Below are 12,322 nucleotides of genomic sequence, written 5' to 3'. Positions count from 1 at the left end.
AAGGTCGATGGGTAAAATATGTATTTTACCTAGAATTAACTAATATCAAAATTATTAATCCTGAATTTACAAATTCAACCAAATGCCACATTATTTCCAATCCCACATACCAAAAGACCATGAGAGTTAAAAAGGATTAATTTTGTAAAGCGCTACAAGTTTGAGGTGTCATTTTAGGTATCAAAGCTATTAATAACATAAATGCACGCACTGACTTAAAGTTGTAAATGTGTCACATTTATCACATGCATCATGAAAAAAGGGTTACTTATTGACTGGAATAAGCTGATCAACGACGCCGATGACGAGCCTCCGGCAGAGCTCGTGGTCACCACCAAAGCACCGCCGGCGGCAGCGGCGGAGATACACCAACCGACGATTGCCGTGGATGGAGAAGACCAAAGTGACGAGCTTTCGGTACTAACGAATGCTGAACTAACCGACAAAATAGCCAGGCTCAAGAAGTTGCTTGGCTCCAGAGGCGCTATGTTACCTGATGGCGGTGAGAAGTTGAAGGCAAATATTAAAAAGCACGAGGATGAATTGGAGCGGAGAAAATTTCTCCGTTCCGATAAGGTGAGGCTCTGAGTTCTAACTAGTTTGGGATTGAGGCATACTTATTACTGTTGGTCGTACATTCATTGGATTTTGTAGATTTTCGAAGAAGAGAGTAAAATTTTTAAGAACCCTACATATAAGAGTGTTGCGGAGTTGTTGAATTATGGAGATTTCTCAATCAAATTTTGCTTTAGAACTAGTACAAAAATGTAGTTGGAAATGTGTGCATTTGTTTTTCACGTGTACTTTGGCTCATGCATTTGCTGCATTTTGTGAATTTTTGGGGAATAGGGTGACTATCTATAAACTTTATTAAAGAGTCTGTGCACCATTAACATGATGTATTATATGATCATTATCAATTTCTTATGACGGTGGTCCGGGGCCAACTTGTGCACGCACCTTGACTATTTCGTAGGGTACCTACTACCTCCTACCCGCATAAATATTCGGTAACTCTACCCATGCATCCGCCGGGATTTGAACTTGAGACTTCAAGGGTCTCCTCCCACTTCATCGACCACTACCGCATTATCAACTTAAGGTAGTGTGATTTACTTTTCCCAAATAAACCTGATTGTGAGTTATGTTGACCCACAATTACCTTTACCACATTTGCATAGCAAATGGTGGGCTTTATGTTACTCTGGTATTGGTTGATTAGTGAAAGCTGCTTGTAAATGTGTTTTAACTAATATGGCATTAGTGTCATAATTTGAGTGAGGGCTTACAATACTCTGATGAAAAATCTATCACGAATGAAAGAGAAAAACTTTTTCAATAACTTTAGTGGTTTTGATGTATAATCATAATGATGCTGTCAATCATGCATAGTGATAGATCCATGTTTGGAATATGTTCCCTCGAACAAATGTGTCCTTTTCCTCTTTGATTGGTTATGTAATTGAGCATTATTGCTTACACCATTTTGACAGGAAAATGGATGTGCCTCGTGGGGGAGGCACAGGTCTGGTTCTATTGGTAAGTCAATATTTTCTTTATGCATTTTTGGGACTATGTTAAGCCTTTCTCTGTTTTAAAAGAACAATTTAAGCTTTTCTTTTGTTACGAGTTCTTGTCTATACGAATTAAGGGAAGTTCCTTAGTGGGGAGAACAGATATATGCAAAAGAACTTCTAGCATACCAAGTGTACCCATGGTACAGATTGGAAAGGTCTACTGCTGACTTAGGCGCTTTATGAGTTCATTACACGAGCATGAGTGTGACGCTGGTTTTATGTACATGTATGCATGCAGCTACATGGGAATTAGATGGGCAAAAGATTTGAGTTGCTTTACAAGATATTTGTTTGAAAGGGAAGTAAAGGTGGATGGAATTTTGTAGGTGCGCTTGATGGCCTTGGGCAACGGTCAACACAATCAGCATCCCCTTCACAATCTTCATTTGCTGCGTGCTTTTCAAACAAGCTGGAGGAAAAAGTATAGCCTTACTTTAATAATCTTATCTGAAAATAGTAAATGTTATTCTACACTTACTGCAACATATATGGATTTTTTCTCTTACTGATTAACAGGCAGACACTAAGCCAGAAAATGCTTTCCAAAATGAATTACATGCTCTAAATCCATGTGGCCGCGAAAGGACATTAAACAGGCAGTTTTCTACAAGAAAAAGACATAAGATAGCGATGTCTTCACGAGAAGAACCTTTTAAATTCCGTGTAAACATAGATGAACAAGATTTTTATGCTGACCGAAAGAGAAGAAACATTTCTACTCGTTATTCTGAAGAAAGTTTCTCTAGCTGTTTCCCAGAAAAGTATGTGATTTTTCTGTCTCCCTCCTTATTTTATCGCATTTTATTGTTACCGTTGTTTTTCTGTTACTACTGGAGTACTTTACTGTTGCTCTTATTTTCTTGATTAATGGAGTTAAACTATATCTGGTGTGCAACAACAACAACAACCCAGTATAATCCCACTAGTGGGGTCTGGGGAGGGCAGTGTGTATGCAGATATTACCCTTACCTGGTGGATATCTGGTGTGCATTTTACTAAAAAAAGGTTATTTTGTAAGATGAAATTTTTTAGATACACTGAAAACTGAGACCTCTTTTATGATGAAGTACATTAGTTTCTTTAGAATTGATGGTCAAGCAATAAGAAAAGTAAGAAATATCATCCATTCCCATTAACCCTGTTCTCGCTGATCTTCCCAACCATTTATGTGCGTATATTTCTTTCAGCTACTATCTTTTTGGATTATGCACCTTCTAGTTCCAAGTTTGATTTTATGAACATGTTCATACTTCAAAGATATTACTCGGGAACTATAATTAAATTGTCAAAGGGACAATTCTGAAGGGGTTGTTTTGTTCTGTCAATGCTTTCATGGCCAAGACAAAGGTGGATTATATATTACCTACCTGATTAGAGGGAGTGTTGTCACTTGTCAGTTACTAAGGTGATTGTGAATGGGATAATACTTGGGGGGGATTGGGAATATGATTGGTAAATTTTTGCGTCACATTTCTTTATGGATTAGGTGCGGAAATTTACGTGGGATTAACTTTACCTTTTTAAATCACATTTCTGTATCTACGACTAACCATATAAAGGATAAAGTAATAAAAATATATGGAGGGCTTGATTGGGGAAGATGTGCTGCTATGAGGATGGGTGTGTAAGGGGAAGAGTGTAAAATAGTATCTTTGTGCCTTGCTAGAGTGACAGTATTAGATAAAAAATCCCCTGTTCCGCGGCACCCCAACATATACACAAATGTAATTGTTAATCCCCTCATTGTAAGCCTAATGAATTGTTAGGTTGAGCTACCAATGCTAGATGTGAATCAGGTTATAATCTCTCCCTAACGAATTGAACCAAACTACGGTTCCGAAGGATGATTTATAATCCCCACAGTATTCTATTCCTTATGTGGCAACCACCCCCGGTGAGAGAAGTGCAGTTCTGGTGATGACATTTTGAAGATCCAGTCGTTTGTTCTTCTTCTTCTTCTAGTTTTAAAACTACGCGGAAAATCAGTTTATTTATGATTTGCTGCTCTACTTTTTCAGGTGGAATGCTTCTCAAGCCCAATCTTCATGTACTTTGAGGCATGTGAATGTAAGATTCCCCTGTATCTCTCTCTTTCCTTTTGGTTTCCTCATGTACATTCTTCATTGAGTAGAAAAATTGCATCCGTTTTTGTTCCTATGTATGGATTAAGGGATGATAATGGCTACTTTATCCTTGATAGAGGAAACAATCATTAGTCATTTCCACTGCCTCTTTTCTTTTCTCCCTTTGGTGGTGGGGATGGTTAGTAGCATCGTGTACGCATGGATTTATTAGCTTATTAGAACTTCTACTTCATTTGAAGTGGTAAGTATTATTGATGTAAAAAAAACAGCACAAAGAAAGTGCTGATTACATCCGAAAGTACAGGCAAAAAACAGAAAAAAAACTAGCAAAAAGAGCTAGTAACAAAAGGGAGGAGTGCCCAGTCTATGCTATACAAAACTGTAGCAAGGGCTCAGCCTCATTTACACATTCCAATTTACACCAAAAGCCAAAAGTATACAATCATAGGTCTTCAGTATGGGGTTATTGTAGGGCCCGTTTGGATGGGCTTGTTGTAAATGACTTTTAAGCCAAAAGCCATAAGTTAGGAATTCTAGCTTTTGGCTTTTGGCTTATTTTTGTCATTTTAGCTTAAAAACAAGTGCTTAAAAGCACTTTTTTACTTTATCCAAACACTACAAAATAGCTTAAAAGCACTTAAAATAAGCCAATCCAAACGGGCTCGTAGTCTTCAAAGCCTCTTCTGTTTCTCTCTTTCCACATACACCACCAAATACAAGCAGGTATGTCATTTCCAATTTTTTTCTTTCCTTTAGGCAGTTCCTTACTGTAACAGCATAGAATGAGATCTGCAGCTGACCTTGGCATGGTCCATTTTTGACCCAAAGTATTCAGAATCATCTACCAAAAGTTCGGCAGTGTAAAGATAATGCAAAAAAAGTGATTGCTGGATTCAGTCTCTTTTCCACACAAGTAATGTCTGTTGACAAGTTGGAAGCCCCTTCTTTATAAATGGTCTTGAGTTAAGCACACTTCTCTGATCACCAGCCATACAAAACACATTTCCTTTGTTGGAGCCTTAGAATTCCACAACTGCTACCAAGCACTATGATAAATCTGGTACACCTTCTTGTCAACAAACAATAACAAGACTTTACAGTGAATTGTTACAGCATCTCCCCCCATTCAAGATAAAAAATTCTATCTTCAGTATTATGGTTCATGTTCGAGGTTAGAAGTGTGTCAGTCTTGTATTTACTCTTAATATGGTCCCGGGTCTCATTATGACGTTCTTTATTTTCTTAGGATGAGGCTGTTGTTCTAGTGGATGAGGAGGAACTTGATGTTGTTGAGATAAGGCAGCAAGTTCATGTGGTTGAAAGGTATTGAACTGATATATTTGTCTTTTCATGTGACACGTAAGCACCTAGTTTTAGTTCTGGTAGCAATTATTGATTACTCTTGTACCTCGTTCAGCACAATGGCAACCAAGATATACTATCCGTCGAGGTATGTCCTGAATGAACATTTTTTTATCAGCATCACTTATTACCTTGGGCACTATCTCTTATTTTTTATTATGATATCTGTACTATCTTTTACATTGATTAGGGATGATCCTGAATCAGTCGAAATCTGTTATTCAGACATGGAATCTCTTGCTCCTGAAGCATATCTGTCGTCTACTATAATGAACTTTTACATCCGGTAAGTGAAAGATTCTGATCGACTAGTTACTGAATTGATTAGAAAACGTAGAAGTTATATGTCTGGCATAGATAGATAATAAGCACATCTAGCTATCAGTCACAAAGTACAGATCCATTTTTGAATAGAAACATGTTCTTCAAACTGCTTCTTTTTCAGCAATAACTACCATAATAAATAAAATACGAACTGTAGCTGATTGAATAGTTTGTTGTGACAGATTCTTATGTTTAGATATTACTATGTTAATGTTCTGTGGATATCTCAGATATTTTTGTACTCTATATCCTTCCCAGACAAGAGATCGCATGTTATTCTACTCAGCTGCCTGTGAAAACAAACTAAGGGGTCGTTTGGTTGGCCACATAAGAAAAATAGTACAGGCACAAAATTCTGCTTACTAATACAACATTTGGCCTACAAGATAAAACTCTGCATTACGAATTTGATCTTTGCATAACTAATACAATGTTCAGTTTTCGGTATGAAACTATGTTTAACCAATGCAACTTTGGTTTGTGGTATTGAACTCTGTATTGCTAATATTGGCATAATATGCAGCAATTAACTACTATTTATACAGGAAAAAATGTGAAACACAGATAAACGTGTTAGCAACATGAATAAATATCACACCAACTTATAAAAAAAAGGTATCACTCCCAGACTTCGATCTAAGTGGTAAGACCTATTTCTGGCCGCAAAGAAAAGCATGGTATTTAAGAGGAGAAAGGTAGAGTGGTGGTTCCAATATCCACCAAGTTTTGAACCATGTGCCAGTTGGCCCTGGGGAATTTCTCGGTTATAAAAAAGAAACATGAATATGAGTATCTCAAGAAAAAAAGGCCCCTAAAGAAGGCAATCCATGCTTAATCATTCCTGTATTATTGTTCACCCCATAGCAATCCTTACATATTTTTCACTGCATAACCATCCATCCATTAGTTTTCACTGCATAACTATTCATGTATTATAATTCTTGCATAATTAATCCGTGAATGAAACAAACCTTCTGACTAACCTACTAAACAGTGTTGGATGACAAACTTAATTTTTAGCAGCTTCTTTTAGATTGTTTCCTCTGTCCGTCTTTATGGAATTAAAGTAATGATACCTTTTGAATGCATGAACTTGATCAAATCTTAAGTTATCATTGTTTATATTTTTGTCTTTCACAACATTTTAATATCACAAAAACCACTAAATACAAAAGATATCTTTTCTTGAAACTTTTTAGTCCTCAGTGGCACTGATGCTGATGCAGGTATGCGATACTCTTTTAACCTTGATCAATGTTGACTCGGGAAAAGAATGATAATATTTCTATCAAGTGACTAAACATAATTACTTATGTATGTATAGAAGTTCGTTACTAATCCTTCCTACGCGATGTATTGGTGGCTTCCTGTTGACTACTTATGCTTCTTCAATTTGTTAGCATCATGAAATAATCACCCGAGAGATAATATTTGGATTAATTGGCGTTTAGATGATCATGGTAGCTTGATATCTTGGGAATGTGACTGGACCTTTTTGCCTATGAGACATACTCCCTGAGTTTGTGTGACACGACAACCTTGTTTTAGTAACCTAAGTTAGATATTGTTGTTCAATTGATTCCGAAGTCATCTGGTAGAGGATAGAGGATGCTTGACAATGACTTATTAAATCTGTTATTCCCTAATTGCCTTCTCTTGTTGGATAGGTACCTCCAGCAGACAAAGTCTCTTGCAGATGGTGAAAGGTGCGCATATCACTTTTTCAATACATATTTTTACAACAAGCTCAAAGAGGCTGTTTTCAGTAAGGTAATATTTCTTCTCTGCTAAATCCTTACTGTAAACTTAACTAACTGGTTTGTGTAATATAATGAATCCTGGTAGAACGGATCTGAGAAACAAATATAGAGTTGCTATGAAATGGGTGGTGCAGGATAACTCTGTGCTTTGTACTTGTATTATGATCATGCAAATAAAATATACCAAATACTCCCCCATTTTATGTGACGGTGTTTGATTGGACACGGAATTTAAGAAAGACTTTTGAAACTTTATGGTCTAAGGCAGGCCATAAAATCATGTCATTAAAGGTAAAATGAAAATTTTAAAGTTAAAATGTTTCCAAAATGTAGAAGGCGCCATTCTTTTGGGGACAGACTAAACAAGAAAGTGTCACATAAAATGGGATAGAGGGAGTAATGTTTATTTATAGAAACCAAAATGAATTCTGAGGATTGCTTCTCTCTCTCTCTCTCTCTCTCTCCCTCCCTCCCTCCCTCCCTCTCTTCTTTTCCTTGCTCTTGCACTTATTCAACTATATCAACGATTTAATCAACTAAATCTCAATTCTAAATTAGTAGCAGAGGCCTATATGAATTCTCCTTATCATTTTGCTCTGTTCAGGTTTATTTCATTCAAAAATCTTAAAGCTTCTCTCCTTAAGGCAAAATAGTGGTACTCCAAAACCAGTGGTTCTCTAAATCTTGCGCTTAGCCTAGTCACACATATAGTTCTCTAATCAAAATTAAAAGACTACTGACTAATACACCCTAATGTTAGTGTAACAAACAACTACTAAGCCTTTATCCTGCCTAATTGCCATTGCTTGGATGGATCTTTTGCTTTCATTGTGTTTTGTGCTTAGCTAAGTCTGCAGTGATTACACGAGATTGTAAGCTTCTCAAGAGAAGTTTATAATGTGTGATTTTAGGTTTGCCTCATCACTTTTTATCACTTTCAATCATCGGCACACCTGCTGTCTGGAGGTCTATATTAGATATGGCATTATCATCTCAAGCGACCTCTTATTTCATCCTTCGTGTGTGCTATGTTCACTCCTTGTTAGATGTGCTCGTTTCTAATTTTGTCTAATCTTGCATGACATCACATCCATCTTAACTTCCATTTTACATCCATCCTTTTTTTATCGGTAAATAAGAAATTCTTTTTGCATCCATCTTATATATGTAAATCTGAACAATTTTTGGTTTTCTAATTTTTAACAGCAGAATGACAAGGAAGCTTCATTTGTCAAATTAAGGAGGTGGTGGAAGGGGGTGAATATATTTGAGAAAGCCTATATATTTCTTCCCATACATGAAAAGTAAGTTTTCGAGGTTGCATTTGCCATTTCATTGGTTCATGAGGATTCAGTAGTTGGGTCAATTATGCTGTCCGCCAAGCTTTTATACATGGCCTAGTTTTGCAGTTTTAATCAATTTATGAAACTACATTATTTAGGTCAAATTTGATGCTTGTTCAATGTGGATCATATATTGGGGACTTGTTTACTTTTTCCGCATTTTGCTAAGTAATTGAAAAGATTTGAGTTTTTAATAGCCTCACTGATTTTGCTCAGATTCTTTTTTTTTTAATTTTCTTTCTCCCTCTCTCTCTCTCTCTCTCTCTCTCTCTCTCTCTCTCATCTAAGATAGCTATTTGTTCTTTCCCACTAAGTTTCCTGGAGCTTGCTGTTCATATCCTCTTGTTGTTTCTTTTTATTTTCTGTAGGCTTCACTGGAGCTTGGTGATAATTTGCATACCAGATAAGGAAGACCAATTGGGGCCAATTTTACTTCACTTGGATTCATTGGGGCTCCACTGCAGCAGGTCTCTTTTTGATACCATGAAAAAGTAAGCTTAGCTCTGTCATCGGCTGTTAAATAATAGGCATGCATGCATGCTACACGATTTACTTCTTGTGAAGTTCTAGTCTTTGCTTAATTATTATTAGCTTGTTGGGGACTGCAACTATTATTAGGGGTGTATATGAGCAAATTTTGGCAGATTTAAAGAAAAATCAAGTTAAAACCATATCTAGTGATCTTTTAGAATTCAAGACCAAAATTACCCATCTGTTATGAAAACCATTTGTTTTGGTTTAAATAACTTCTGGGCAGTTGGTGCGCTCCCTCGGTTCTCTACTTTTTATATACTACTTGTATATGGGGAGTTTCTCCCACATTAGTAAATTATTACTTCATAGAAAAGATTCTCAAGTCCTGACTGATGGAACATCATTTCTGAAATGGAGAGCTTCTTTACTCAGGAGGTTCATTTAATTCAAAGTTTTAATTTTGGACCAGATTTTTGGTGGAAGAATGGAAATTCTTGAGACAAGGAGAAGTGGCAGATCTTCCTATTGCTGACAAAATATGGGATAACCTTCCACGGAGTATAGATGATATTATTATTCAGGTATCCTTCTTTTAGAGTTTTCTTGTCTCTTATTTCTAAGCATTCTTGTGAACTTTTTTCATGCATATATAGTCAATAACTTGTAAGGTAGCGGAATTGGTTTTAGCATCAGATGGAATGCGAAATTTTATTTTCTGATTCATTGTGGCAAGGCTGGAAGGGGAGCCTTGGCGTAACTGGTAAAGTTGCTGCCATGTGACAAGGAGGTCACGGGTTCGAGCCCCGGAAACATCCTCTCGTAGAAATGCAGTGTAAGACTGCGTATAATAGACCCTTGTGATCCGACCCTTCCCCGGACCCCGCTCATAGCGGGAGCTTAGTGCATCGGACTGCCCTTTTATTGTGGCAAAACCGTTCAGCTGCACAGCTGGACATTCTCTCTAAGAATTCATCCGTCTTATAAAACAAGATTCATTTGTCCTATATTTTCGAGAGCTTTAGCCGTGAATTAAAATCTTTTCATACCTTACATCATTGCAGTCAAGAAGCACCGTGTTACGGTTTAGTTGGTAGGTTAAACTTTTTCAGTAACATTCGATGCATACAAACATTTTAAACTGATATTGTTACAAAGAGAGCGGTTTTCACACTATACTGGAAATGCAAGTGGTTGTGTTCCATTGCAATGACCTCCAGTTTTATGTGTCTAGTTGTCTTTAGACTGTGAAATTCTCTGCTAGATTGGCTCAGTCCAGCTTTTGTTTTTTTTTCCCCCCTTTTTTGCTTTTATTCCCCTTATTCATTTTCTTTGCCTTTCTTTTTGGTTGTCTCAAAAGAGATCATCCGAATGCATACTAGACCGAAGGGGGGTGGATTGGCTCAGTTCGTCAACTTCTACTTGAGTATTTTCTGCAATAGAAATAAGTAAACTTGTAAATACTTCATGATCACGTCTCTTCACGGTAACCTGCTTGTTCTGTCGAACTTCTCTGACAGGTCCCACAACAAAGAAATGAGTATGACTGTGGACTCTTTGTGCTTTTCTTTATCGAACGCTTCATAGTTAAAGTTCATGAAAGGCTTAAAGAGAAGGATCTGGCAATGGTATAATTTCTTCTCCAATTATAGAATTTTCCATCTTTCTTCCCTCCGATAATGCATCGGTTTCTTTGTTTGTGATGTGTTGTCCCATTTTCAGTTTGGAAGGAAGTGGTTCGAACCTGAAGAAGCGTCTAGTATGAGGCGGAAAATCCGTAACATACTTAAGGAAAAATTCAAGAATTCTAGTGACAAATAATGTTTCTTGGTCACCTACCATCTGTAGATAACTGCTGCTCTTGACAAGCATTTCTTAACCGGATCAGGCATCAATGGAGCTAACTGCTTATTACCACCACTCCTGAAGTGCCCGACTCTGTATAGCTTAACTGTTAGATATTATTGTTGCTCACATGCCCCGATTCAATAGAGATTCTGGAAGTTCTCTCTGCATTCTCTGTTTAGCAAAGTTTCTCACCAAACGCTGTGAAGCATAAGAGATAAATTGTACAGATCCCTTTGGTGGAAGCTAAATTTTAAAGGAATCAGAAGATGTAGGAGAATTTCGTATTATCTGACTATTTTCTTTCGAAAAAAGAAGCTGCAACAAGTACATTCTTAGGATATTTCTGCTGATCAACATTCTTTTTTGCCTGCCCTTCTGTTTGGGTGTAGTTGTTGAGGAAGAAGTGGGGCGAATTTGTTCCCTTCCTGGAGCTTATACCGTTCATGTAAATGACTTCCTTTCTAATGAGATGAAAGATCAAAGCTATATGTGTTTCTTGATGCAGCATGATCTCATTTTGGTATATACTTATGCGAACTAATTACCCATTTATAAATAAATCATAACCACCCACTGTATATATTCTACAATATGCTAAACTGAATGAAACTAAATCCCTATAACCTGCAAGTGCAACTATGATACCAGCTAAAAGCCTCTTGAGCATGAATTTTATTCTGTCCAAGAGATTAAAAGAGTTGAATCAAACAAATGGCCCTAGATGAGCACCACCATTTTAGATTGATGGTAAATGATTTGTACGTTGTTATAGCCTCTGGCATCTTTTTCGTATTTGCATCCCAACATTGTTGATACGTTCTAATATCATTTGATTTGTAATAATTATCTCCTATAATGGGTTTACGTTTTATGTGCGTTTCCTTACCAAAATATTGAAAAGGTAAACGGTATCATAAATAAAAAGGTAAAGCAAACATTTAGGAAATTAAATATTTAGGAAACCGGTTATGCGTTCAAGAAACTAGGTTGCATTAAATTCAAGAAAGGTTGCATTAAATAGGGTTAGCGTATTTTCTTACTTCCAAAAAATTTGATCCCATAGCTGACTTCGATAGTTTAGGAAACTCTCTCCTTATTCTGACTTCGATAGTTTAGGAAACTCTCTCCTTATTCCTGTAGGAGATGATAAAACTTAATGTTCCCTATATATATTTCACAATGCACTCACTAAATTCTGCTACTCACCTTTCATATGTACTGCTTAGGGTTTTCTTCTTTAAGTTTTAGTAAACATGATGCTTTCTTCTCAGCCAAAGTCTGTCATTGCCACAAAGATGGCTTGCTGTCGAAAGAAGAACTTCTCTCAAGTTTCTGATTTTGACGATGTGTTGCTGGAGAAGGATGACAAACAACTCCGAGCAATGATGTTGAAGAACCGTTTCGCTAACATAATCTTCAAGTCCGAACAACAACTACTCGGCAAAGATTTTGACGAACAACTACTGATGAAGCAAAAAGTGCAGTTGCGTAAAGAGATCAAGAAAGCCGAGTTGAAGAAACAAAGACAAAGAGAAAGAGAAGCTACTCGTATT

General features: G+C 36.8%; 1 protein-coding gene across 2 annotated transcripts; it reads left to right on the top strand.

Annotated features, from left to right (window-relative positions):
• Window positions 1-201: 201 nt before the first annotated feature.
• On the top strand, window positions 202-11,255 carry LOC104214744 (ubiquitin-like-specific protease 1D). 2 transcript variants are annotated; one of them, XM_009764455.2, is made up of 14 exons: window positions 202-576; window positions 1,494-1,539; window positions 1,904-1,998; window positions 2,094-2,338; window positions 3,596-3,644; window positions 4,908-4,984; window positions 5,079-5,111; window positions 5,214-5,309; window positions 7,015-7,117; window positions 8,317-8,411; window positions 8,819-8,941; window positions 9,394-9,505; window positions 10,442-10,549; window positions 10,644-11,255. In XM_009764455.2, the coding sequence occupies exons 1-14, from the start codon at window positions 253-255 to the stop codon at window positions 10,740-10,742; spliced, it is 1,605 nt and encodes a 534-aa protein (XP_009762757.1). In that variant the 5' UTR covers window positions 202-252; the 3' UTR covers window positions 10,743-11,255. The 2 variants fall into 2 exon arrangements, with proteins under 2 accessions (XP_009762757.1, XP_009762756.1); XM_009764454.2 differs by having other exon boundaries at window positions 8,314-8,411; window positions 10,644-10,867.
• Window positions 11,256-12,322: the final 1,067 nt, after the last annotated feature.

The sequence above is a fragment of the Nicotiana sylvestris genome, chromosome 10, assembly GCF_000393655.2.
Source record: "Nicotiana sylvestris chromosome 10, ASM39365v2, whole genome shotgun sequence".
Taxonomy (NCBI): Eukaryota; Viridiplantae; Streptophyta; class Magnoliopsida; order Solanales; family Solanaceae; genus Nicotiana; species Nicotiana sylvestris.
The sequence above is the reverse complement of the archived record's forward strand: the minus strand, read 5'-3'. Positions and strand labels throughout refer to the sequence as shown.

Excerpts from the sequence above, each read along its gene's own strand:
- LOC104214744 (XM_009764454.2), top strand. The coding sequence starts at position 253 with ATGAAAAAAGGGTTACTTATTGACTGGAATAAGCTGATCAACGACGCC. Across the intron at positions 577-1,493 it reads AATTTCTCCGTTCCGATAAG|GAAAATGGATGTGCCTCGTG; the intron begins GTGAGGCTCTGA and ends CCATTTTGACAG. Across the intron at positions 7,118-8,313 it reads AAGAGGCTGTTTTCAGTAAG|CAGAATGACAAGGAAGCTTC; the intron begins GTAATATTTCTT and ends AATTTTTAACAG.